The sequence below is a fragment of the Salvelinus alpinus genome, chromosome 2, assembly GCF_045679555.1.
Source record: "Salvelinus alpinus chromosome 2, SLU_Salpinus.1, whole genome shotgun sequence".
Lineage (NCBI taxonomy): Eukaryota > Metazoa > Chordata > Actinopteri > Salmoniformes > Salmonidae > Salvelinus > Salvelinus alpinus.
In genome coordinates, this window is record NC_092087.1 from 94244640 (window position 1) to 94269273 (window position 24634).

Sequence of the window (24634 nt, forward strand, 5' to 3'; positions counted from 1 at the left end):
CCTCCCTCCCTCTCTCTTTCTCTCCTCCCCTTTTCGTTCCTCTCTCTACCTTCTTGCACTCTTGCTCAGAAAAATAATCCATGGAGGCTCTCAGACTAGAATCTCGAGCATTAGGGTCCCTCTCAGGGGGTTCCACCCCGCTCAAGGCCCTTCTCCCTGGGGCAGAGGGCTTCGTCCTTCCCCCTGGAGATCCAGCGCTGTGCCGGGAGCATGGAGAGAAGTTTACCTTGTTCTGTGTGGATGACCTGGAGCCAGTGTGCAGTCAGTGTGGACTGACTGAGACACACGAGGGGCACAGAGTCTACCCCATAACGGAGGCTGTACCTGACTGTAAGGTAAGAGACGGATTGACGGACAGACGCACAGGCAGGCGGGCACGCAGACAGACGGGCAAACAGACAAGCACACAGACAGACTGGTAGACAGACAGACAAGCACACAGACATACAGACAGACAGACAGACAGACAGACAGACAGACAGACAGACAGACAGACAGACAGACAGACAGACAGACGGGATGTCTACAAGCTACCTACACCCCTACATGATGTAACTTCGCATTTAAATATCTGTTCATCGAATATCTGCCATTTAGCAGATACTTTTATTTGATGTGGCATATCTGTGCAGCTACATAAGATAGTGTGTGTGGTTTGCACTGTATGTTTTGCAATCCACTCTGTTGTTGTTGCCATGCCACATACATACAGATGTAGCAGCGTAATTTGACCAGTATTCTCACAGCAAAATAATCCTGCAGCAACAGGATTTGAACGTTCAGTCCATAATGTTGCTTGATCAGTGGTTAGGCTATTAGCTGGCTAATATGAGGCTACATGAAGTGTGATACTGTTCATTTAACCGTGTGTTACTGCTGGTTTTCAGTGAATTGGTGTTAATCATGAAGCTCATCTGCATTTTATGTGGCGCAGGAAAATTCTCAGCAACAAAAGAGTGATGACATTAAGATACTACACCTGTACGTGTTTGACTCATGAAGTGTTATTTTGGTTCCAGTCTCCATGTGCTTTGACGCGTAGAGTAACATGACCTAGTCTATGAGGCCACACACACACACACACACACACACACACACACACACACACACACACACACACACACACACACACACACACACACACACACACACACACACACACACACACACACACACACACACACACACACACACACACACACACACACAAGAAGGGGTGGACTGGCCATCTGGTATTTCAGATGACAGATGACAGATGGGCCACTTTTAGCCCAGTGGGCTGGTGTAACTTGTTTCTTTTTTTAGCAACGTTATTATCTGGGTAAAAATGGGGGGTACCAGTACACAAAAAAGGGCTCAAGGGAAGAAATGGGCCAGTGTGGAGGCCCTTAAAATGGGCCAGTGTGGGGGCCCTTTAAAATGGGCCAGGGTGGTGGCCCTTTAAAATGGGCCAGTGTGGAGGGCCTTAAAATGGGCCAGTGTGGGGGCCCTTTAAAATGGGCCAGGGTGGTGGCCCTTTAAAACGGGCCAGTGTGGAGGCCCTTAAAATGGGCCAGTGTGGGGGCCCTTTAAAATGGGCCAGTGTGGAGGCCCTTAAAATGGGCCAGTGTGGGGGCCCCTTAAAATGGGCCAGTGTGGGGGTCTATTTTGGGACTGTTGGAACAGTCTCAAAATGTTTTGCATTTCAAGAACTTTCAAAATGTGTGAAGCAAAACACATCACACTGTGACACTTTCTGTATTTTGAAAGTTCTATATCTTCAGTAGATCGTTTTTTTTGTGCAATTCGATCACTTTACAACTTCATTTTCATTACGTCAAAAAATCAAATCAAATCAAATCTCCTTCCAGCACAATACCAGTGTCTATGTGAAAACAGCACATTTCTACGTTTTGCAGAAGAACAAAAATGAAGTAAAACATCTCTATTGATGACATCATCAAAAGTTGACACATTTTCCAAACAGTGATTTTCAAACACAATGAGATTCCTGGTGACCTGGGGAGCAAGATCATACCCTCCTCCCTCTGACTAGAAACTCGTTTCAGGTTTTGAAAATCACCGTTTTTCTTACTTTTAATCCCACCCTGTGATGTCACATAGAAGCATTTTTTGGGGACTTTTCTTTTTAATCACAGATCATAGAGAATATCATTCACGATTGACAGTGATGATGGCATATTTTGAAAGTAGGTAGGTCTAATTTGGTGTTTGAGGGTATAAAAATACAAACATTTCTTCAAGTCAATGTGTGTAAGAAATTATGACACCATTTATTATAATTTTTTGTGCACTGGCAACTAAAAAAAGTTGTCACTAAACCACTGTTTAAAGAGAATACTAAGTCGAACATAATTATATACAGTCTCCAATCTTCATTATATATTTTTAAAGGCCGACAGGTTTCATTTCTCCCGGTCTCTGGCCCACACTCCAGTACAGTAGGGGGCGGTGATGCATCATTACCCCTTGACTGCCACCCGCAGATAAACCCCCGAAGAAGTAGAAGAAGCTCGTCAGTCACCTCCGTAGCTTGCTAGCCAACATAGCCGGAACATTGCAGCTCTTTAGACGGTTTCGGTGAATGGGAAGTTGCTGTGTTTGAAACACACGTCTTTCAGATCTACTAGTTACCCCGTTTAATTTCATATTTACGTTGTTAGTCATCTAGCTGACTGGTTAAGTTAGCACTAGGCTAGTTGTTTATGCTAACTAACTAGCTAGCTAACATCCCCGACCATGAGCTCACTAAACAACTCCCCCACCGCCAAAGAACAGGGGGTCTGCTGGACGGAGAAAGAGGGTCTGTGGCTTAATATTGTCGTGAAAGAAGAGGAGGAAGAGGAGGACGTCACAGTGAAAGGAGATACAGACGCGCTCAGAGTGAAAGAGAAGGAGGAGGAGGAGGAAGAGGGGGATGTCGTTTTTAGAGTGAAGCAGCAGGGGGAGGTTACTGTCACATTGGAAAATGAGGAAAAAACTGGAGATCTGATGAACACCGGTAAGTAACTAGTGGGGTGATAATAATGAACTGAAGGAGTCTGTAATGTTCTGTTTAGAGGCGAATTGGCTCTGGCAGCCAAAACAGCCAAAAACTCAGTCTAAACGTGAGTCGGTTCTCAATTGCGGGTACAGTTCTAGAAACATAAATCCCTCTACTTTCATATCACATCAAGATAAGTAACCAAATGCTAAATATACACTTACTGTACACCAGAGGAGGCTGGTGGGAGGATCTATAGGAGGACAGGCTCATTGTAATGGCTGGAATGGAATAAATGGAATGGTATATAGAAACCACGTTCAACTCCTGTTCCATTCCAGCCATTACAATGAGCCCGTCCTCCTATAGCTCCTCCCACCAGCCTGCACTGCTGTACACTGTCTTAATTGTTTTAACCATAGAGAATGGTAGAGGCCTCTAGTAGCCAAAAGACTGTACTAGCATGGGCAGCGTCATTGAAGGCTTCCATCATTTCAATGTAGTCAACTGGGTGGGACTTCCAACTTCATTGGCTGAGCCCTCCTGGTGACCCAGTTGGAGTCACGTCCAACCGGGTTATCAGGAGGGATCAGCCAATCGTAACGAAGAAAATGGACTACTTCAAAATGGAGATAGCCTCAATGGCGCTGCCCATAAAGCTGCCACAGACACTATAATGGCACAGATACAATGAGGAATACTCTGTCTCTATAAAGGTGTCACAGACAGCATAATGGCACAGATACAATGAGGAATACTCTGTCTCTATAAAGGTGTCACAGACAGCATAATGGCACAGATACAATGAGGAATACTCTCTCTCTATAAAGGTGTCACAGACACCATCATGGCACAGATACAATGAGGAATACTCTCTCTCTATAAAGGTGTCACAGACACTATAATGGCACAGATACAATGAGGAATACTCTCTCTCTATAAAGGTGTCACAGACACCATCATGGCACAGATACAATGAGGAATACTCTCTCTCTATAAAGGTGTCACAGACACTATAATGGCACAGATACAATGAGGAATACTCTCTCTCTATAAAGGTGTCACAGACACCATCATGGCACAGATACAATGAGGAATACTCTCTCTCTATAAAGGTGCCACAGACACCATAATGGCACAGATACAATGAGGAATACTCTCTCTCTATAAAGCTGTCACAGACAGCATAATGGCACAGGTACAATGAGGAATACTCTCTCTCTATAAAGCTGTCACAGACAGCATAATGGCACAGGTACAATGAGGAATACTCTCTCTCTATAAAGCTGTCACAGACAGCATAATGGCACAGGTACAATGAGGAATACTCTCTCTCTATAAAGCTGTCACAGACAGCATAATGGCACAGGTACAATGAGGAATACTCTCTCTCTATAAAGCTGTCACAGACACCATCATGGCACAGATACAATGAGGAATACTCTGTCTCTATAAAGGTGTGTCACTGTAACCTTTTTTCATTTTTTTATTTAATTTCTTGCTGATATGAAAAACAAGGTCCTCATGCTTCCAAAACCGTACCTTAACAAGCGATGCGTGTTAATGTTCAGACCGAGCATCTGGCCTCTTAACAAAACTCCCCCGTACAGAAGACGCCTTCGTCCAATGACTCTTATCACATTTTATTGGCCACATATTTAGCAGGTGTTATTGGTCACATACACACATTTAGCAGGTGTTATTGGTCACATACACACATTTAGCAGGTGTTATTGGTCACATACACATATTTAGCAGGTGTTATTGGTCACATACACACATTTAGCAGGTGTTATTGGTCACATACACACATTTAGCAGGTGTTATTGGTCACATACACACATTTAGCAGGTGTTATTGGTCACATACACACATTTAGCAGGTGTTATTGGTCACATACACACATTTAGCAGGTGTTATTGGTCACATACACACATTTAGCAGGTGTTATTGGTCACATACACATATTTAGCAGGTGTTATTGGTCACATACACATATTTAGCAGGTGTTATTGGTCACATACACATATTTAGCAGGTGTTATTGGTCACATACACATATTTAGCAGGTGTTATTGGTCACATACACACATTTAGCAGGTGTTATTGGTCACATACACACATTTAGCAGGTGTTATTGGTCACATACACACATTTAGCAGGTGTTATTGGTCACATACACATATTTAGCAGGTGTTATTGGTCACATACACACATTTAGCAGGTGTTATTGGTCACATACACATATTTAGCAGGTGTTATTGGTCACATACACATATTTAGCAGGTGTTATTGGTCACATACACATATTTAGCAGGTGTTATTGGTCACATACACACATTTAGCAGGTGTTATTGGTCTCATACACACATTTAGCAGGTGTTATTGGTCACATACACACATTTAGCAGGTGTTATTGGTCACATACACATATTTAGCAGGTGTTATTGGTCACATACACATATTTAACAGATGTTATTGGTCACATACACATATTTAACAGATGTTATTGGTCACATACACATATTTAACAGATGTTATTGGTCACATACACATATTTATCAGATGTTATTGGTCACATACACACATTTAGCAGATGTTATTGGTCACATACACATATTTAACAGATGTTATTGGTCACATACACATATTTAACAGATGTTATTGGTCACATACACATATTTAACAGATGTTATTGGTCACACATTTAGTAGATGTTATTGGTCACATACACATATTTATCAGATGTTATTGGTCACATACACATATTTAGCAGGTGTTATTGGTCACATACACATATTTAACAGATGTTATTGGTCACATACACATATTTAACAGATGTTATTGGTCACATACACATATTTAACAGATGTTATTGGTCACATACACATATTTAACAGATGTTATTGGTCACATACACATATTTAACAGATGTTATTGGTCACATACACATATTTAACAGATGTTATTGGTCACACATTTAGTAGATGTTATTGGTCACATACACATATTTAACAGATGTTATTGGTCACATACACATATTTAACAGATGTTATTGGTCACATACACATATTTAACAGATGTTATTGGTCACATACACATATTTAACAGATGTTATTGGTCACATACACATATTTATCAGATGTTATTGGTCACACATTTAGTAGATGTTATTGGTCACATACACATATTTAACAGATGTTATTGGTCACATACACATATTTAACAGATGTTATTGGTCACACATTTAGTAGATGTTATTGGTCACATACACATATTTAACAGATGTTATTGGTCACACATTTAACAGATGTTATTGGTCACATACACATATTTAACAGATGTTATTGGTCACACATTTAACAGATGTTATTGGTCACATACACATATTTAACAGATGTTATTGGTCACACATTTAGTAGATGTTATTGGTCACATACACATATTTAACAGATGTTATTGGTCACATACACACATTTAACAGATGTTATTGGTCACATACACATATTTAACAGATGTTATTGGTCACATACACATATTTAGCAGATGTTATTGGTCACATACACATATTTAACAGATGTTATTGGTCACATACACACATTTAGCAGATGTTATTGGTCACATACACATATTTATCAGATGTTATTGGTCACATACACATATTTAACAGATGTTATTGGTCACACATTTAGTAGATGTTATTGGTCACATACACATATTTATCAGATGTTATTGGTCACATACACATATTTAACAGATGTTATTGGTCACATACACATATTTAACAGATGTTATTGGTCCATACACATATTTAACAGATGTTATTGGTCACACATTTAGCAGGTGTTATTGGTCACATACACATATTTAACAGATGTTATTGGTCACACATTTAGCAGGTGTTATTGGTCACATACACACATTTAGCAGATGTTATTGGTTGAATACACATATTTAACAGATGTTATTGGTCACATACACACATTTAGCAGATGTTATTGGTCACATACACATATTTAACAGATGTTATTGGTCACATACACATATTTAGCAGGTGTTATTGGTCACATACACATATTTAGCAGATGTTATTGGTCACATACACATATTTAACAGATGTTATTGGTCACATACACATATTTAGCAGGTGTTATTGGTCACATACACATATTTAACAGATGTTATTGGTCACATACACATATTTAGCAGATGTTATTGGTCACATACACATATTTAACAGATGTTATTGGTCACATACACATATTTAGCAGATGTTATTGGTCACATACACATATTTAGTAGATGTTATTGGTCACATACACATATTTAGCAGATGTTATTGGTCACATACACATATTTAGCAGATGTTATTGGTCACATATTTAACAGATGTTATTGGTCACATACACACATTTAGCAGATGTTATTGGTCACATATTTAACAGATGTTATTGGTCACATACACATATTTAGCAGATGTTATTGCGGGTGTAGCAAAATGCTTGTGTTTCTAGCTCCAACAGTGCAGTAGTATCTAACAATTCACAACAACAATAATACACACACACACACATCTAAAAGTAAAAGAATGGAATTCTGTGTACTATATTGGAACTGAGAGTCATGATCAACTCCCTGACGGTTGATGAAAAAAACAATACATTATTCAAATACTGAGCTAGCCTATAGTGTATGCTCACAAAGGGGAGGAATTATATTTCTCAAAGGTAGTACGTACCGGAGCGCCAAGTCTAGGTCCAAGAGGCTTCTAAACAGCTTCTACCCCCAAGCCATATGACTCCTGAACAGCTAATCAAATGGCTACCCAGACTATTGCCCAGCCCCCCACCCCCCCCCCCCCCACCCCCTCTTCTACACGGCTGTTACTCTCTGTTATTATCTATGCATAGTCACTTTAATACCTCTACATACATGTACATATTACCTCAACACCCGTGCCCCCGCACATTGACTCGTTACCGGTACCCCCTGTATATAGCCTCCACATTGACTCTGTACCGGTCCTCCTGTATATAGCTTCCACATTGACTCTGTACCGGTACCTCCTGTATATAGCCTCCACACTGACTCTGTACCGGTACCCCCTGTATATAGCCTCCACATTGACTCTGTACCGATACCCCCTGTATATAGCCTCCACATTGACTCTGTACCGGTACCCCCTGTATATAGCCTCCACATTGACTCTGTACCTGTACCCCCTGTATATAGCCTCCACATTGACTCTGTACCGGTACCCCCTGTATATAGCCTCCACATTGACTCTGTACCGGTACCCCCTGTATATAGCCTCCACATTGACTCTGTACTGGTACCCTCTGTATATAGCCTCCACATTGACTCTGTACTGGTACCCTCTGTATATAGCCTCCACATTGACTCTGTACTGGTACCCCCTGTATATAGTCTCCACATTGACTCTGTACTGGTACCCCCTGTATATAGCCTCCACATTGACTCTGTACCGGTACCCCCTGTATATAACCTCCACATTGACTCTGTACCGGTACACCCTGTATATAGCCTCCACATTGACTCTGTACCGGTACACCCTGTATATAGCCTCCACATTGACTCTGTACCGGTACCTCCTGTATATAGCCTCCACATTGACACTGTACCGGTGCCCCCTGTATATAGCCTCCACATTGACTCTGTACCGGTACCCCCTGTATATAGCCTCCACATTGACACTGTACCGGTACCCCCTGTATATAGCCTCCACATTGACTCTGTACCGGTACCCCCTGTATATAGCCTCCACATTGACTCTGTACCGGTACCCCCTGTATATAGCCTCCACATTGACTCTGTACCGGTACCCCCTGTATATAACCTCCACATTGACTCTGTACCGGTACACCCTGTATATAGCCTCCACATTGACTCTGTACCGGTACACCCTGTATATAGCCTCCACATTGACTCTGTACCGGTACCTCCTGTATATAGCCTCCACATTGACTCTGTACCGGTACCCCCTGTATATAGCCTCCACATTGACACTGTACCGGTACCCCCTGTATATAGCCTCCACATTGACTCTGTACCGGTACCCCCTGTATATAGCCTCCACATTGACTCTGTACCGGTACCCCCTGTATATAGCCTCCACATTGACTCTGTACCGGTACCCCCTGTATATAACCTCCACATTGACTCTGTACCGGTACACCCTGTATATAGCCTCCACATTGACTCTGTACCGGTACCCCCTGTATATAGCCTCCACATTGACTCTGTACCGGTACACCCTGTATATAGCCTCCACATTGACTCTGTACCGGTACCCCCTGTATACAGTCTCCACATTGACTCTGTACCGGTACCCTCTGTATATAGTCTCCACATTGACTCTGTACCGGTACCCCCTGTATATCGCCTCGCTATTGTTATTTACTACTGCGCTTTAATTATTTGTTGTTCTTATCTCTTACTTTTTTGTGTTGGTATTTTCTTAAACCTGCATTGTTGTTAAGGGCTTGTAAGTAAGCATTTCAATGTAAGGTCTACACCTGTTGTATTCGGTGCATGTGACAAATAAAATGTTTATTTTCATTTTATTTGCAAAAAAGTTAGGGGTCAAAATTTTGGACACCTCTGTTTCCATTACCTTTCAATACCTCACGTTGTGAGAATAACAGCACTGAGCCTGTTTCTAAAATGTGTTGTTGGGATCTTGGACTATTCAAAGTGTTGTTGGGATCTTGGACTATTCAAAGTGTTGTTGGGATCTTGGACTATTCAAAGTGTTGTTGGGATCTTGGACTATTCAAAGTGTTGTTGGGATCTTGGACTATTCCTCCGTACAGAATCCTTCCAGATGTTTGAAATCTTTTTGTCTCATATGGACTGTCCTTTTCAATTCAAACCACAGGTTTTCAATAGCTTTCAAGTCATTGAGATGAATTGAAACATTTTAGGTTTTTGTGGCCAATTCTACATGTATTTTCAGATGTTGATATGTGCTTGGGGTTATTGTCTTGCTGGAAGATCCACTTGCAGCCAAGTGTCAGCCTCCTGGCCGAGGCAACAAAGTTTTTGGCTGAAATGTCCTGGTAATATGTGAAGTACCAGGATATGATGGCGTTGACCTTAACAAAGGACCCAGGACCAGTAGAAGCAAAACAGCCCCATAACATCAAATATCCACCACCATATTTTACAGTAGCTATGGGGATATTTTCTGCTCATGCCTTCTAATTTCGACGCCAAACCCACCGCTGGCGTACGTGGCCAAACGGCTCTGTCTTCATGTCATTCAATACATGTAAACGCCTGGAGTTTTTAACCAGCATTGGCACTTGGATTGGAATCAGTGCTTTGGTCAGATGACAGGAAAATAGAGCTCTTTGGCCATGCCCACCAGTGGTATTGAGAACAGAGGTGTCCATTTTCAGGAATTGAAAACCGAGATGGCCATAATTTTAACCCCTTCCTTTTTGAGAATGTGTTATTATTTGTTAAACAAAATCTCTTTCTCCGAGCAATTGTAATTAGTATAAAATAATATAATTTCCCAAATTTCTCTCAGTGTTTTAATGATTTATTGTAGACAGTCATTATTGTTCATCTCTGTCAGCGGTGTACACACTTTAACAGTGGCACAAACTCTGCAGTTTGCCCAGGAGAGCAAAATTCATATTTTTTAAAACATGATTTAATTCATTTGTTTTTAAAATCTCAATGGTGTTAATAGTTTTTTAGTTATCAGGTAAGACGGTCTGATCTGATTTGAAATCTCTAAGATACAATATCATGTAGTCTATTATTACGTGGTTGTAATTTAATAAGCAAATTATGAAGAGGACCGAATCAGGAAAAAGGACAGATCAAATTATGAATAGGACCAAATCAGGAAAAAGGACAGATAAAATTATGAATAGGACTGAATCAGGAAAAAGGGAAGATCAAATTATGAAGAGGACAGAATCAGGAAAAGGACAGATCAAATTATGAATAGGACCGAATCAGGAAAAAGGACAGATCAAATTATGAAGAGGACAGAATCAGGAAAAAGGACAGATAGGGATTATGAAGAGGACAGAATCAGGAAAAGGACAGATCAAATTATGAATAGGACCGAATCAGGAAAAAGGACAGATCAAATTATGAATAGGACCGAATCAGGAAAAAGGGAAGATCAAATTATGAAGAGGACATAACCAGGAAAAGGACAGATCAAATTATGAATAGGACCGAATCAGGAAAAAGGGAAAATCAAATTATGAAGAGGACATAACCAGGAAAAGGAAAGATCATTTCGATATGGATTAAATGTTAAAAATAAAACAACAGGTTATTGAATTTAAGCAATGAGGCATGAGAACATTTCTATTCAATAACACAAACTAAAATATCAACTAATACATGGTCTTCCTGATACCACTGTCTCTAACAGGTATAGTGGAGGCATAAGCCAGTCTTTAGTTCTATTCCTGATACCACTGTCTCTAACAGATATAGTGCAGGCATAAGCCAGTCTTTAGTTCTATTCCTGATACCACTGTCTCTAACAGATATAATGCAGGCATAAACCAGTCTTTAGTTCTATTCCTGATACCACTGTCTCTAACAGATATAGGGGAGGCATAACCCAGTCTTTAGTTCTATTCCTGATACCACTGTCTCTAACAGGTATAGCGCAGGCATAAACCAGTCTTTAGTTCTGATACCACTGTCTCTAACAGGTATAGTGGAGGCATAAACCAGTCTTTAGTTCTAGTTCTGATACCACTGTCTCTAACAGGTATAGTGCAGGCATAACCCAGTCTTTAGTTCTGATACCACTGTCGCTAACAGGTATAGTGCAGGCATAAACCAGTCTTTAGTTCTGATACCACTGTCTCTAACAGATATAGTGCAGGCACAAGACAGTCCATAGTTCTATTCCTGATACCACTGTCTCTAACAGGTATAGTGCAGGCATAAACCAGTCTTCAGTTCTATTCCTGATACCACTGTCTCTAACAGGTATAGCGCAGGCATAAACCAGTCTTTAGTTCTGATACCACTGTCTCTAACAGGTATAGTGCAGGCATAAACCAGTCTTTAGTTCTGATACCACTGTCTCTAACAGGTATAGTGCAGGCATAAACCAGTCTTTAGTTCTAGTTCTGATACCACTGTCTCTAACAGATATAGGGGAGGCATAAACCAGTCTTTAGTTCTATTCCTGATACCACTGTCTCTAACAGGTATAGTGCAGGCATAAACCAGTCTTTAGTTCTGATACCACTGTCTCTAACAGATATAGTGCAGGCATAAACCAGTCTTTAGTTCTATTCCTGATACCACTGTCTCTAACAGGTATAGTGCAGGCATAAACCAGTCTTTAGTTCTATTCCTGATACCACTGTCTCTAACAGGTATAGTGCAGGCATAAACCAGTCTTTAGTTCTGATACCACTGTCTCTAACAGATATAGTGCAGGCATAAACCAGTCTTTAGTTCTAGTTCTGATACCACTGTCTCTAACAGATATAGTGCAGGCATAAACCAGTCTTTAGTTCTATTCCTGATACCACTCTCTCTAACAGATATAGGGGAGGCATAAACCAGTCTTTAGTTCTATTCCTGATACCACTGTCTCTAACAGGTATAGTGCAGGCATAAACCAGTCTTTAGTTCTGATACCACTGTCTCTAACAGATATAGTGCAGGCATAACCCAGTCTTTAGTTCTATTCCTGAGGTTGAGAGACGAAAGCTTCTTTAAGCATAGTTTCTAGCCAACCACACTGGTTGTCCATTCTAAACAGAAATTGTTTCTATGCTGGCAGTCTAATTTTCTTTTCCCTTGCTAGCTCGCCAACTAAAGCTAACACAGTCACATCAAGTTCACCTTTGTTTATTTGGTATATACACTTGATGAACGTGGGGTAATTTCTTTTATTTAACCTTTATTTAACTAGGCAAGTCAGTTAAGAACAAATTCTTATTTACAATGACGGCCTACACCGGCAATAAGATGCTTCCTTACAAGTTTATCTCTGGACAGTGCAACAACAGTATACAATTAAATGAGAGAGAAACAGGATTCTGCAAGAATAAATATAATAGAAGATAGTCAACTAATTAAAACTGATATTTCCAACCTGTGCTGGGGAATTGTGCAGTAGACCGTGTTAGTCGTGGGACATTGAGCAGTATAATGAAGGAAAATACCATTCACTTATGCATGTTGATCGATGTACGGACCAATTATGTTCATGTCTTATCATAATCTTTAGCAAATCAATACATTTTTAATTAGTTCAATACATTTAGTTGATTTCCTTCTATGATCAATACATTTTCTAATATTGCTGAATTCTGTTTTAATGTCTGGAATCTGTGATTCCGTTCTGCACATCGGAGATTTTATTGGGTCTTACAGATGGCAAGGTTTATACAATTCCCCTCTGTTACAAACCAAATGTTAGGCAAGAAGCATGGGGTAAAAATGGAGATTAGTTTTATGAATTGCCAGGCTGGGCTATGGGACAGTGGATGCGTAGGCATAATTAAAATAGAACTATTAAAGAGATGCATCAGGATTTTATCAACGAGGCACTTTATAACTACTTCCCTAGAGGCAGATGAACTGGTGAATACCATTTTTATGTCTCTGTGTCAAGTATGAAGGAAGTTACAGTTAGTTTCTGCTAGCATGCTAGCAGATACTATAGACTTCCAGTGATTATGCTAACGCTAGTTAGCAATTGCGCTACGGCTAGTTAGAAACGTCCGTCAAGCTGCACGCATAGACATACAAATGGTATCCATGAGTTCATCTGACTCTGGGGAAGTAGATATTTAGAAAATTCTGAAATATCCCTTTAACAGGCATTACCTGTGGATTATTGTGAATAATTAACAGCTGTCAACCAATCAGCATCCAGGATCCAAATGTACCGTTTGGGATCTAGTCTGGATTAAACCTCATAGGAAGACAGTTTAATCATGTGGAGGTTTCATTTCTGTTGAACTAAATACTCTGTTTGTCTTTGGCAGGAGCGAGGCCAGACTTTCCCTCTGACAGCGGGAAGAGTCCCTCAGGGGAACCAGACCCAGAGACACCCAAACCAGTGAGACCACACCACTGCTCCCACTGTGGAAAGAGTTTTACCTGGTTATCAAAGCTGAAAGAGCACGAGAGAACACACACTGGAGAAAAGCCGTACCAATGTGCCATTTGTGGAAAAACTTTTACCCAGTTAGGGGGTTTTCAATATCATGAGCGGACACACAGAGACAAAAATACCTACCACTGCTCTCAGAATGGAAAGACATTTACCCAGTTAGGGAACCTGAAAAATAATGAAAGAATACTCACACAGGGAGAGAAGACAAACCACTGCTCCCAGTGCGGAAAGAGTTTTAAATGGTTATCAAAGCTGAAAGAGCACGAGAGGACCCACACAGGAGAAAAGCCTTTCCAATGCTCCCATTGTGACAAGAAATTTAACCAGTCATCGCATCTGAAAGAGCATGAGAGAACACACACAGGAGAGAAGCCTTTCCAATGCTCCCAGTGTGGAAAGGGTTTTACCTGGTTATGGAACCTGAAAACACACGAGAGGACACACACAGGAGAAAAGCCGTACCAATGCTCCCTGTGCGGAAAGACTTTTACCCAGTTAGGGGGATTTAAATATCACGAGAGAACACACACAGAAAAAAAGACCTATCACTGCTCTCATTGTGAAAAGACATTTACCCGGTTAGGGAACCTAAAAAAGCATGAGACAATACACACACAGGAGGAGAAGGCTCCCAGTGCGGACATACTTTTAGTCAGTTAGGGAACCTGAAAAAGAAATAACACATACAGGATAGAAGCCAGGGGCGAATTCGCCATCTGAGACATGAAAGAGACATGAAAATAGCTGTGCAGCAACGCTCCCCATCCAACCTGACAGAGCTTGAGAGGATCTGCAGAGAAAAATGGGAGCAACTTCCCAAATACAGGTGTGCCAAGCTTGTATCATCATACCCAAGAAGATTCAAGGCTTTAATATCTGCCAATGGTGCTTCAACAAAGTACTGAGTAAAGGGTCTGAATATTTATGTAAATGTAATATTTCAGTTTTTTTTTATTTTAATAAATGAGTAAACATTTCTAAAAACCTGTTTCTGCTTTGTCTTTATGGGGTATTGTGATGTCATTATGGGGTATTGTGATGTCATTATGGGGTATTGTGATGTCTTTATGGGGTATTGATGAGGGGATTTAAAAAAATAAAAAATAAATAATTTTAGAATAAGGTTGGAATGTAACAAAATGTGGAAAAAGTCAAGGGGTCTGAATACTTTCCGAACTCACTGTATCTAGGATATATAAGCAAGCTCAGAAGTCAAAAAAAGTTGGGGACAAATATTTAACCCCTTTAGTTGTTGGCACAAAACTCCCATACATGATTTAAATCGGTTACCTTCAGGCGAGTCCCATGACAGCCTCCACTGATCTCCAGTGGTGTTTTCCCATATTCTATTAGTTTTAAACATGAGCTGGTTAAAATAGAGGACCATGTCTCGCCAGTCACTGGTACAGAAATGGTTGAGAAACGCTGTACTGTACCGCCCGGTCAAGTGACTGGGTGAAATCGTTGAGGGAGGCGCCCCATGGTCAAATGGAACAGTCATCTGCACTGCTGCCATTTTGGCAACAATCCAGCATGGGTCAATGGCTGTATAAAGAATAAACAAAACCATCGATCGCGTGACTCCATTCATTCCTATAGGAAGAGTCAATAGAGCATGACATGCTCAGTTTGAGCTACTCCAGGAAGTGACGTTGCAGGCTAGCTCAGTGCTGCCCCCTCTGAGGAACTGAAGTTGAAGGCCGACCGGGGTACTGCAGGCTGCCAGTACGATTTTAAAATAGTCGGTTAAAGGACATACATCTGGTGTATTAGAAGCGATTATTGGTACTATGATTGTATTCGATTTCTTTTGGGGGGGGTGGGGGGCCATTTCCCCATTCCTATAATGAGGGATCCTGTTTTCTGCTAACAACGTCTGCAGTACCGCGGTCGGCCTTGCCTTTCCGTGGCTTCAATGAGAGGGAATCGTTCTCCCCTGGGTATGCTGCGTCGTTAAGAAACATACAAACATCTCTTTTCCACAAAATGTATGTTGACATTTTTAAACTATTTTGCATTGGGGAGGTAGATAAAGTGTTTATCATAGTCAATCACCTTTTGTATTTTTTTTATTCGATTTATTTGGATTTTGGACAAACACATTGACACATTGAACAACAATCGTCTGATGCACTGAAGTATTACTAGCAAATGTTCAACACCAGACCCAATGGGCTTTTATGGAAACAAACATAAAGAATGAAAAATAAAGTTTACATCTATTGTAGTACCGTGTGGCTCAGTTGGTAGAGCATGGCGCTTGCAACGCCAGGGTTGTGGGTTCATTCCCCACGGGGGGACCAGGATGAATATGTATGAACTTTCCAATTTGTAAGTCGCTCTGGATAAGAGCGTCTGCTAAATGACTTAAATGTAAATGTAAATTGTATTGTGATATGCTGGTTGTCATTCTTCCTACTGCCCACCAGGGGGAGCTGAACTCTTCACTGGGGAAGCTGCTAGGGAAGAGCAGGAGGTTTGAGAAGGTTACACGGATCTTTGAACACGCCTCCCAACACAACCAGGTACGACTTGCATTGTCGGTCTGTCAATGAATCAATCACAATTAAACAATCAATGTATTTATAAAACCACTTTTACATCACATCTGTGCACCCTCCCTCCCTGCCTCCCCACTCCGTTCCTCCCTCCCTCCCTGCCTCCCCACTCCGTTCCTCCCTCCCTCCCTGCCTCCCCACTCCGTTCCTCCCTCCCTCCCTGCCTCCCCACTCTGTTCCTCCCTCCCTCCCTGCCTCCCCACTCCGTTCCTCCCTCCCTCCCTGCCTCCCCACTCCGTTCCTCCCTTCCTCCCCCAGAGCCATGCCCAGCAGACAGAGAGACAGATAAAGGAGGAGTTTGAGAAGCTGCACCAGTTCCTGAGAGAGGAGGAGGAGGCCAGAATAGCCAGGCTGAGGGAGGAAGAGGAGGAGAGGAATAGAGTGATGAAGGAGAAGAGAGAGAGATTGGGGAAAGAGATGGAGCTGCTGGCTAAAACCATCCGAGAGATCGAGGAAGAGATGAAGGAAGACAGAGATGACATCGCCTTTCTGCAGGTGTGTGTGTGTGTGTGTGTGTGTGTGTGTGTGTGTGTGTGTGTGTGTGTGTGTGTGTGTGTGTGTGTGTGTGTGTGTGTGTGTGTGTGTGTGTGTGTGTGATGGCATACTGTGCATTGGCTAAAATGTGATAAGACATTGCTTTGTTTTCCAGAATTACCAGGAGACAGTAAAGAGGTATGCAGACTCTCCTTCTCTCTCGCTCTCGCTCTCGCTCTCGCTCTCTGTTTCTCTCTCTCTCTCTCTCTGTTTCTCTCTCTCTCGCTCTGTGCTTCTCTTTTTGTTTTATTTTTTGGCACAAATCACACACAGAGCCCTGTAACAGAATAGAGTATGTGTGTGTGTAGGACGTGGCAGAGTCATGAGGAGCCAGAGGAGGTGTGTGGTCCTCTGATAGACGTGTCTAAACACCTGACCAACCTCCTCTACACCGTCTGGAACGACATGCTGCACATAGCCCCTTACAGTGAGTCTGGGGGGAGGGACGGAGTGGTGTGTGTCCTATCTCCCCCTCTCACTTTCCCTCCCCCTGTCCCCCTCTTCCCCCAACCCCTCCCTTCCAGCTCCGGTAACCCTGGACCCGACCACGTCCTGCCCATCTCTGGTCCTCTCCCCTGGGCTAACCTCTGTCCAGCTGGGAAAGGAGAGGATCCAGATCCAGCCCGCTAACCCGGAGAGATTTGACCCGATCGACTGCACTCTGGGCTGGGAAGGATTCAGCGCCGGCACCCACTGCTGGACCGTGGAGGTGGGGCACTCACTGACTGAGGATGTTCACTATACACTGAGGATGGGTTACGAATGGCACACTGTTCACTATACACTCACTGACTGGGGATGGCTTACGAATGGCACACTGTTCACTCTACACACTCACTGACTGAGGATGGGTTACGAATGGCACACTGTTCACTATACACTCACTGACTGAGGATGTTCACTATACACTCACTGACTGAGGATGGGTCACGAATGGCACACTGTTCACTCTACACACTCACTGACTGAGGATGGGTCACGAATGGCACACTGTTCACTATACACTCACTGACTGAGGATGGGTTACGAATGGCACACTGTTCACTATACACACTCACTGACTGAGGATGGGTTACGAATGGCACACTGTTCACTATACACACTCACTGACTGGGGATGGGTCACGAATGGCACACTGTTCACTATACACACTCACTGACTGAGGATGGGTTACGAATGGCACACTGTTTACTATACACTCACTGACTGAGGATGGCTTACGAATGGCACACTGTTCACTATACACTCACTGACTGGGGATGGGTCACGAATGGCACACTGTTCACTATACACTCACTGACTGAGGATGGGTCACGAATGGCACACTGTTCACTATACACTCACTGACTGGGGATGGGTCACGAATGGCACACTGTTCACTATACACTCACTGACTGGGGATGTTCACTATACACACTGACTGAGGATGGGTCACGAATGGCACACTGTTCACTATTTGGTGCTTTTGACCAGGGCCCATACACACACTCTGATGGAGGTTCTTGGTGCTTTTGACCAGGGCCCATACACACACACTGATGGAGGTTCTTGGTGCTTTTGACCAGGGCCCATACACACACTCTGATGGAGGTTCTTGGTGCTTTTGACCAGGGCCCATAAACACACTCTGATGGAGGTTCTTGGTGCTTTTGACCAGGGCCCATACACACACTCTGATGGAGGTTCTTGGTGCTTTTGACCAGGGCCCATACACACACTCTGATGGAGGTTCTTGGTGCTTTTGACCAGGGCCCATACACACACTCTGATGGAGGTTCTTGGTGGTTTTGACCAGGGCCCATACACACACTCTGATGGAGGTTCTTGGTGCTTTTGACCAGGGCCCACACACACACTGATGGAGGTTCTTGGTGCTTTTGACCAGAGCCCACACACACTGATGGAGGTTCTTGGTGCTTTTGACCAGGGCCCATACACACACTGATGGAGGTTCTTGGTGCTTTTGACCAGGGCCCATAAACACACTGATGGAGGTTCTTGGTGCTTTTGACCAGAGCCCATACACACACTCTGATGGAGGTTCTTGGTGCTTTTGACCAGAGCCCATACACACACACTGATGGAGGTTCTTGGTGCTTTTGACCAGAGCCCATACACACACACTGATGGAGGTTCTTGGTGCTTTTGACCAGGGCCCATACACACACTCTGATGGAGGTTCTTGGTGCTTTTGACCAGGGCCCATACACACACACTGATGGAGGTTCTTGGTGCTTTTGACCAGGGCCCATACACACACCCTGATGGAGGTTCTTGGTGCTTTTGACCAGGGCCCATACACACACACTGATGGAGGTTCTTGGTGCTTTTGACCAGGGCCCATACACACACACTGATGGAGGTTCTTGGTGCTTTTGACCAGGGCCCATACACACACACTGATGGAGGTTCTTGGTGCTTTTGACCAGGGCCCATACACACACACTGATGGAGGTTCTTGGTGCTTTTGACCAGGGCCCATACACACACACTGATGGAGGTTCTTGGTGCTTTTGACCAGGGCCCATACACACACACTGATGGAGGTTCTTGGTGCTTTTGACCAGGGCCCATACACACACACTGATGGAGGTTCTGGTGATTTTGACCAGGGCCCATACACACACTGATGGAGGTTCTTGGTGCTTTTGACCAGGGCCCATACACACACACTGATGGAGGTTCTTGGTGCTTTTGACCAGGGCCCATACACACACCCTGATGGAGGTTCTTGGTGCTTTTGACCAGGGCCCATACACACACTCTGATGGAGGTTCTTGGTGCTTTTGACCAGGGCCCATACACACACCCTGATGGAGGTTCTTGGTGCTTTTGACCAGGGCCCATACACACACTCTGATGGAGGTTCTTGGTGCTTTTGACCAGGGCCCATACACACACTCTGATGGAGGTTCTTGGTGCTTTTGACCAGGGCCCATACACACACACTGATGGAGGTTCTTGGTGCTTTTGACCAGGGCCCATACACACACTCTGATGGAGGTTCTTGGTGCTTTTGACCAGGGCCCATACACACACTCTGATGGAGGTTCTTGGTGCTTTTGACCAGGGCCCATACACACACTCTGATGGAGGTTCTTGGTGCTTTTGACCAGGGCCCATACACACACATTGATGGAGGTTCTTGGTGCTTTTGACCAGGGCCCATACACACACTCTGATGGAGGTTCTTGGTGCTTTTGACCAGAGACCACACACACACTGATGGAGGTTCTGGTGCTTTTGACCAGGGCCCATACACACACACTGATGGAGGTTCTTGGTGCTTTTGACCAGGGCCCATACACACACACTGATGGAGGTTCTTGGTGCTTTTGACCAGGGCCCATACACACACACTGATGGAGGTTCTTGGTGCTTTTGACCAGGGCCCATACACACACTCTGATGAAGGTTCTGGTGCTTTTGACCAGAGCCCATACACACACACTGATGGAGGTTCTTGGTGCTTTTGACCAGGGCCCATACACACACACTGATGGAGGTTCTTGGTGCTTTTGACCAGTGCCCATACACACACACTGATGGAGGTTCTTGGTGCTTTTGACCAGGGCCCATACACACACACTGATGGAGGTTCTTAGTGCTTTTGACCAGGGCCCATACACACACACTGATGGAGGTTCTTGGTGCTTTTGACCAGAGCCCATACACACACACTGATGGAGGTTCTTGGTGCTTTTGACCAGAGCCCATACACACACACTGATGGAGGTTCTTGGTGCTTTTGACCAGGGCCCATACACACACACTGATGGAGGTCCTTGGTGCTTTTGACCAGGGCCCATACACACACTGATGGAGGTTCTTGGTGCTTTTGACCAGAGCCCATACACACACTGATGGAGGTTCTTGGTGCTTTTGACCAGAGCCCATACACACACACTGATGGAGGTTATTTATGCTGCTTCGACACCTGCATTGCTTGCTGTTTGGGGTTTTAGGCTGGGTTTCTGTACAGCACTTTGAGATATCAGCTGATGTACGAAGGGCTATATAAAATAAACTTGATTTGATTTGATTTGATTTATTGGAGGAATATTAAATATATATCTGTCTTTCAGGAATGTTACTTTTGTCGGTACATTTCAAAATATAATTTTAACTATACATGAGTATAATAATAACACATTTATCCTGCTTCAAGGTTGGAGAGAGCAGCAACTGGACAGTTGGTGTGGCAAGCCAATCGGTGCGTAGGAGGGAGGAGTTTGAGGCGTGTCCGGAGGAGGGGCTATGGACCCTCAGCCTACGGAATGGGACGTACCGTGCCATGACCACACCCTGTACCACCCTCCTTCTGGACTGGTCCCGGCCCTTTCACAGGATCAAGGTGGGGCAATAGTTAGATAAGAGGGTGGACTTGAGAGAGGGGGAGGTACACCCTGTACCACCCTCCCTCTGGACTGGTCCCGGCCCTTTCACAGGATCAAGGTGGAGCAATAGTTAGATAAGAGGTGGACTTGAGAGAGGGGGAGGTACACCCTGTACCACCCTCCCTCTGGACTGGTCCCGGCCCTTTCACAGGATCAAGGTGGGGCAATAGTTAGATAAGAGGGTGTACTTGAGAGAGGGGGAGGTACACCCTGTACCACCCTCCCTCTGGACTGGTCCCGGCCCTTTCACAGGATCAAGGTGGGGCAATAGTTAGATAAGAGCGTGTACTTGAGAGAGGGGGAGGTACACCCTGTACCACCCTCCCTCTGGACTGGTCCCGGCCCTTTCACAGGATCAAGGTGGGGCAATAGTTATATAAGAGCGTGTACTTGAGAGAGGGGGAGGTACACCCTGTACCACCCTCCCTCTGGACTGGTCCCGGCCCTTTCACAGGATCAAGGTGGGGCAATAGTTAGATAAGAGCGTGTACTTGAGAGAGGGGGAGGTACACCCTGTACCACCCTCCCTCTGGACTGGTCCCGGCCCTTTCACAGGATCAAGGTGGGGCAATAGTTAGATAAGAGGTGGACTTGAGAGAGGGGGAGGTACACCCTGTACCACCCTCCCTCTGGACTGGTCCCGGCCCTTTCACAGGATCAAGGTGGGGCAATAGTTAGATAAGAGGGTGTATTTGAGAGAGGGGGAGGCACACCCACAAGTATTAGAATAGAATGAAATAGATTTAGTTAATTAACTGTTGACCCCGTGTGTCTAACTTAGTCTTCTGTTTCTGTAGTTTTACCCTGTAAGACAGAGCGCCAACAACAGATTTCCTATATTCTTCATTGATCAGTTGTTACAGATAATCCATCTTCTCCTCTCGCCTGAAGGGCTACAAGAAAAATAACCAATTTCCATTTAGTGCCTAATGGACAATGACGTTTTATATTATTTCTTTAGGTGTTTCTGGACTGGGAGAAGGGTCAGGTGGAATTCTGGGACGCGATGAGGGACAAACTCATGTTCACCTTCACGCACCGCTTCACAGAGACGTTGTATCCGTACTTTCAGAGCAGCTGTTCTAAGTGCTGGCTAGTGGTGTTACCCCAGAGATTGTGTGTGGAGGTAGAGCTAGATCCTATCCCTGGGGATGACGATGGAGACCAGATCCCACACGACGGATCATCCAATGAGGGAGAGGATACCAAGACTAGATCCACTGATGACAGCGAGCTGACAGAAACCGGATCCCCTGTCGAAGCCCAGATCCCAATGACCGGATCTCCCAATATCTCAACCACTGACCAGAACCAAGAGACAAGATGCCCTGACAAAACGTCAAACACCGGATCCGCTCAAAGGATGGGCCGGATCCCAAAGACTAAATCCACCGGAAAGGGAAAGATCCCACAGACTGGATCCGCTGTTCAGAAGCAGATCAAAAACACCAGATTCAATGGAAGCTACCACATCACGAAGGATAGGCCGCTAGTCCAGGTCAGGAGGACAGAATCCACTGAGTGATCCACTGAGTGATCCACTGAGAGATCCACAAGCAACAACACAGAGATCAAGTTGCCCTGCAGCCCAGCCCAGATCATCCAACACACAAGAGATCACCCAACACAGACTAGATCCTGTACCTCCACAGACTAGATCTTCTACCTCCACAGACTAGATCCCCTACCTCCACAGACTAGATCCCCTACCTCCACAGACTAGATCCCCTACCTCCACAGACTAGATCTCCTACCTCCATAGACTAGATCTCCTACCTCCATAGACTAGATCTCCTACCTCCACAGACTAGATCCCCTACCTCCACAGACTAGATCCCCTACCTCCATAGAGTAGATCTCCTACCTCCACAGACTAGATCCCCTACCTCCACAGACTAGATCCATACCTCCACAGACTAGATCCCCTACCTCCATAGACTAGATCTCCTACCTCCATAGACTAGATCCCCTACCTCCACAGACTAGATCCCCTACCTCCATAGACTAGATCTCCTACCTCCATACACTAGATCTCCTACCTCCACAGACTAGATCCCCTACCTCCACAGACTAGATCTCCTACCTCCACAGACTAGATCCCCTACCTCCACAGACTAGATCCCCTACCTCCACAGACTAGATCCCCTACCTCCACAGACTAGATCCCCTACCTCCACAGACTAGATCTCCTAGATCTGCTGTATATCCATCCCAGTTAGTCAACATAGTGATATCCATCCCAGTTAGTCAACATAGTGATATCCATCCCAGTTAGTCAACATAGTGATATCCATCCCAGTTAGTCAACATAGTGATATCCATCACAGTTAGTCAACATAGTGATATCCATACCAGTTAGTCAACATAGTGATATCCATACCAGTTAGTCAACATAGTGATATCCATACCAGTTAGTCAACATAGTGATATCCATGCCAGTTAGTCAACATAGTGATATCCATCACAGTTAGTCAACATAGTGATATCCATCCCAGTTAGTCAACATAGTGATATCCATCCCAGTTAGTCAACATAGTGATATCCATCCCAGTTAGTCAACATAGTGATATCCATCCCAGTTAGTCAACATAGTGATATCCATCCCAGTTAGTCAACATAGTGATATCCATCCCAGTTAGTCAACATAGTGATATCCATCCCAGTTAGTCAACATAGTGATATCCATCCCAGTTAGTCAACATAGTGATATCCATCACAGTTAGTCAACATAGTGATATCCATCCCAGTTAGTCAACATAGTGATATCCATCCCAGTTTGTCAACAAAGTGATATCCATCACAGTTAGTCAACATAGTGATATCCATCCCAGTTAGTCAACATAGTGATATCCATACCAGTTAGTCAACATAGTGATATCCATACCAGTTAGTCAACATAGTGATATCCATCCCAGTTAGTCAACATAGCTAATTAGCTCATTTGCAACTTTTCAACTACTTACACAGTTTTTGATAATGAATTAATTAATAATACAAAATAAAATAGTTGAATCATT

At 43.7% G+C, this 24634-nt stretch overlaps 2 protein-coding genes across 2 annotated transcripts; both read left to right on the top strand.

Moving 5' to 3' along the window:
- On the top strand, positions 1-24634 carry LOC139545584 (E3 ubiquitin-protein ligase TRIM35-like). The gene is made up of 8 exons (XM_071353534.1): positions 1-335; positions 16558-16653; positions 16945-17181; positions 17336-17358; positions 17529-17647; positions 17745-17929; positions 21389-21574; positions 22579-24634. Exons 1-8 carry the CDS (start codon positions 81-83, stop codon positions 23140-23142), a joined length of 1665 nt encoding a protein of 554 aa, XP_071209635.1. The 5' UTR covers positions 1-80; the 3' UTR covers positions 23143-24634.
- LOC139545625 (zinc finger protein 879-like) lies at positions 2463-15116 on the top strand. The gene is made up of 2 exons (XM_071353600.1): positions 2463-3001; positions 13998-15116. Exons 1-2 carry the CDS (start codon positions 2740-2742, stop codon positions 14786-14788), a joined length of 1053 nt encoding a protein of 350 aa, XP_071209701.1. The 5' UTR covers positions 2463-2739; the 3' UTR covers positions 14789-15116.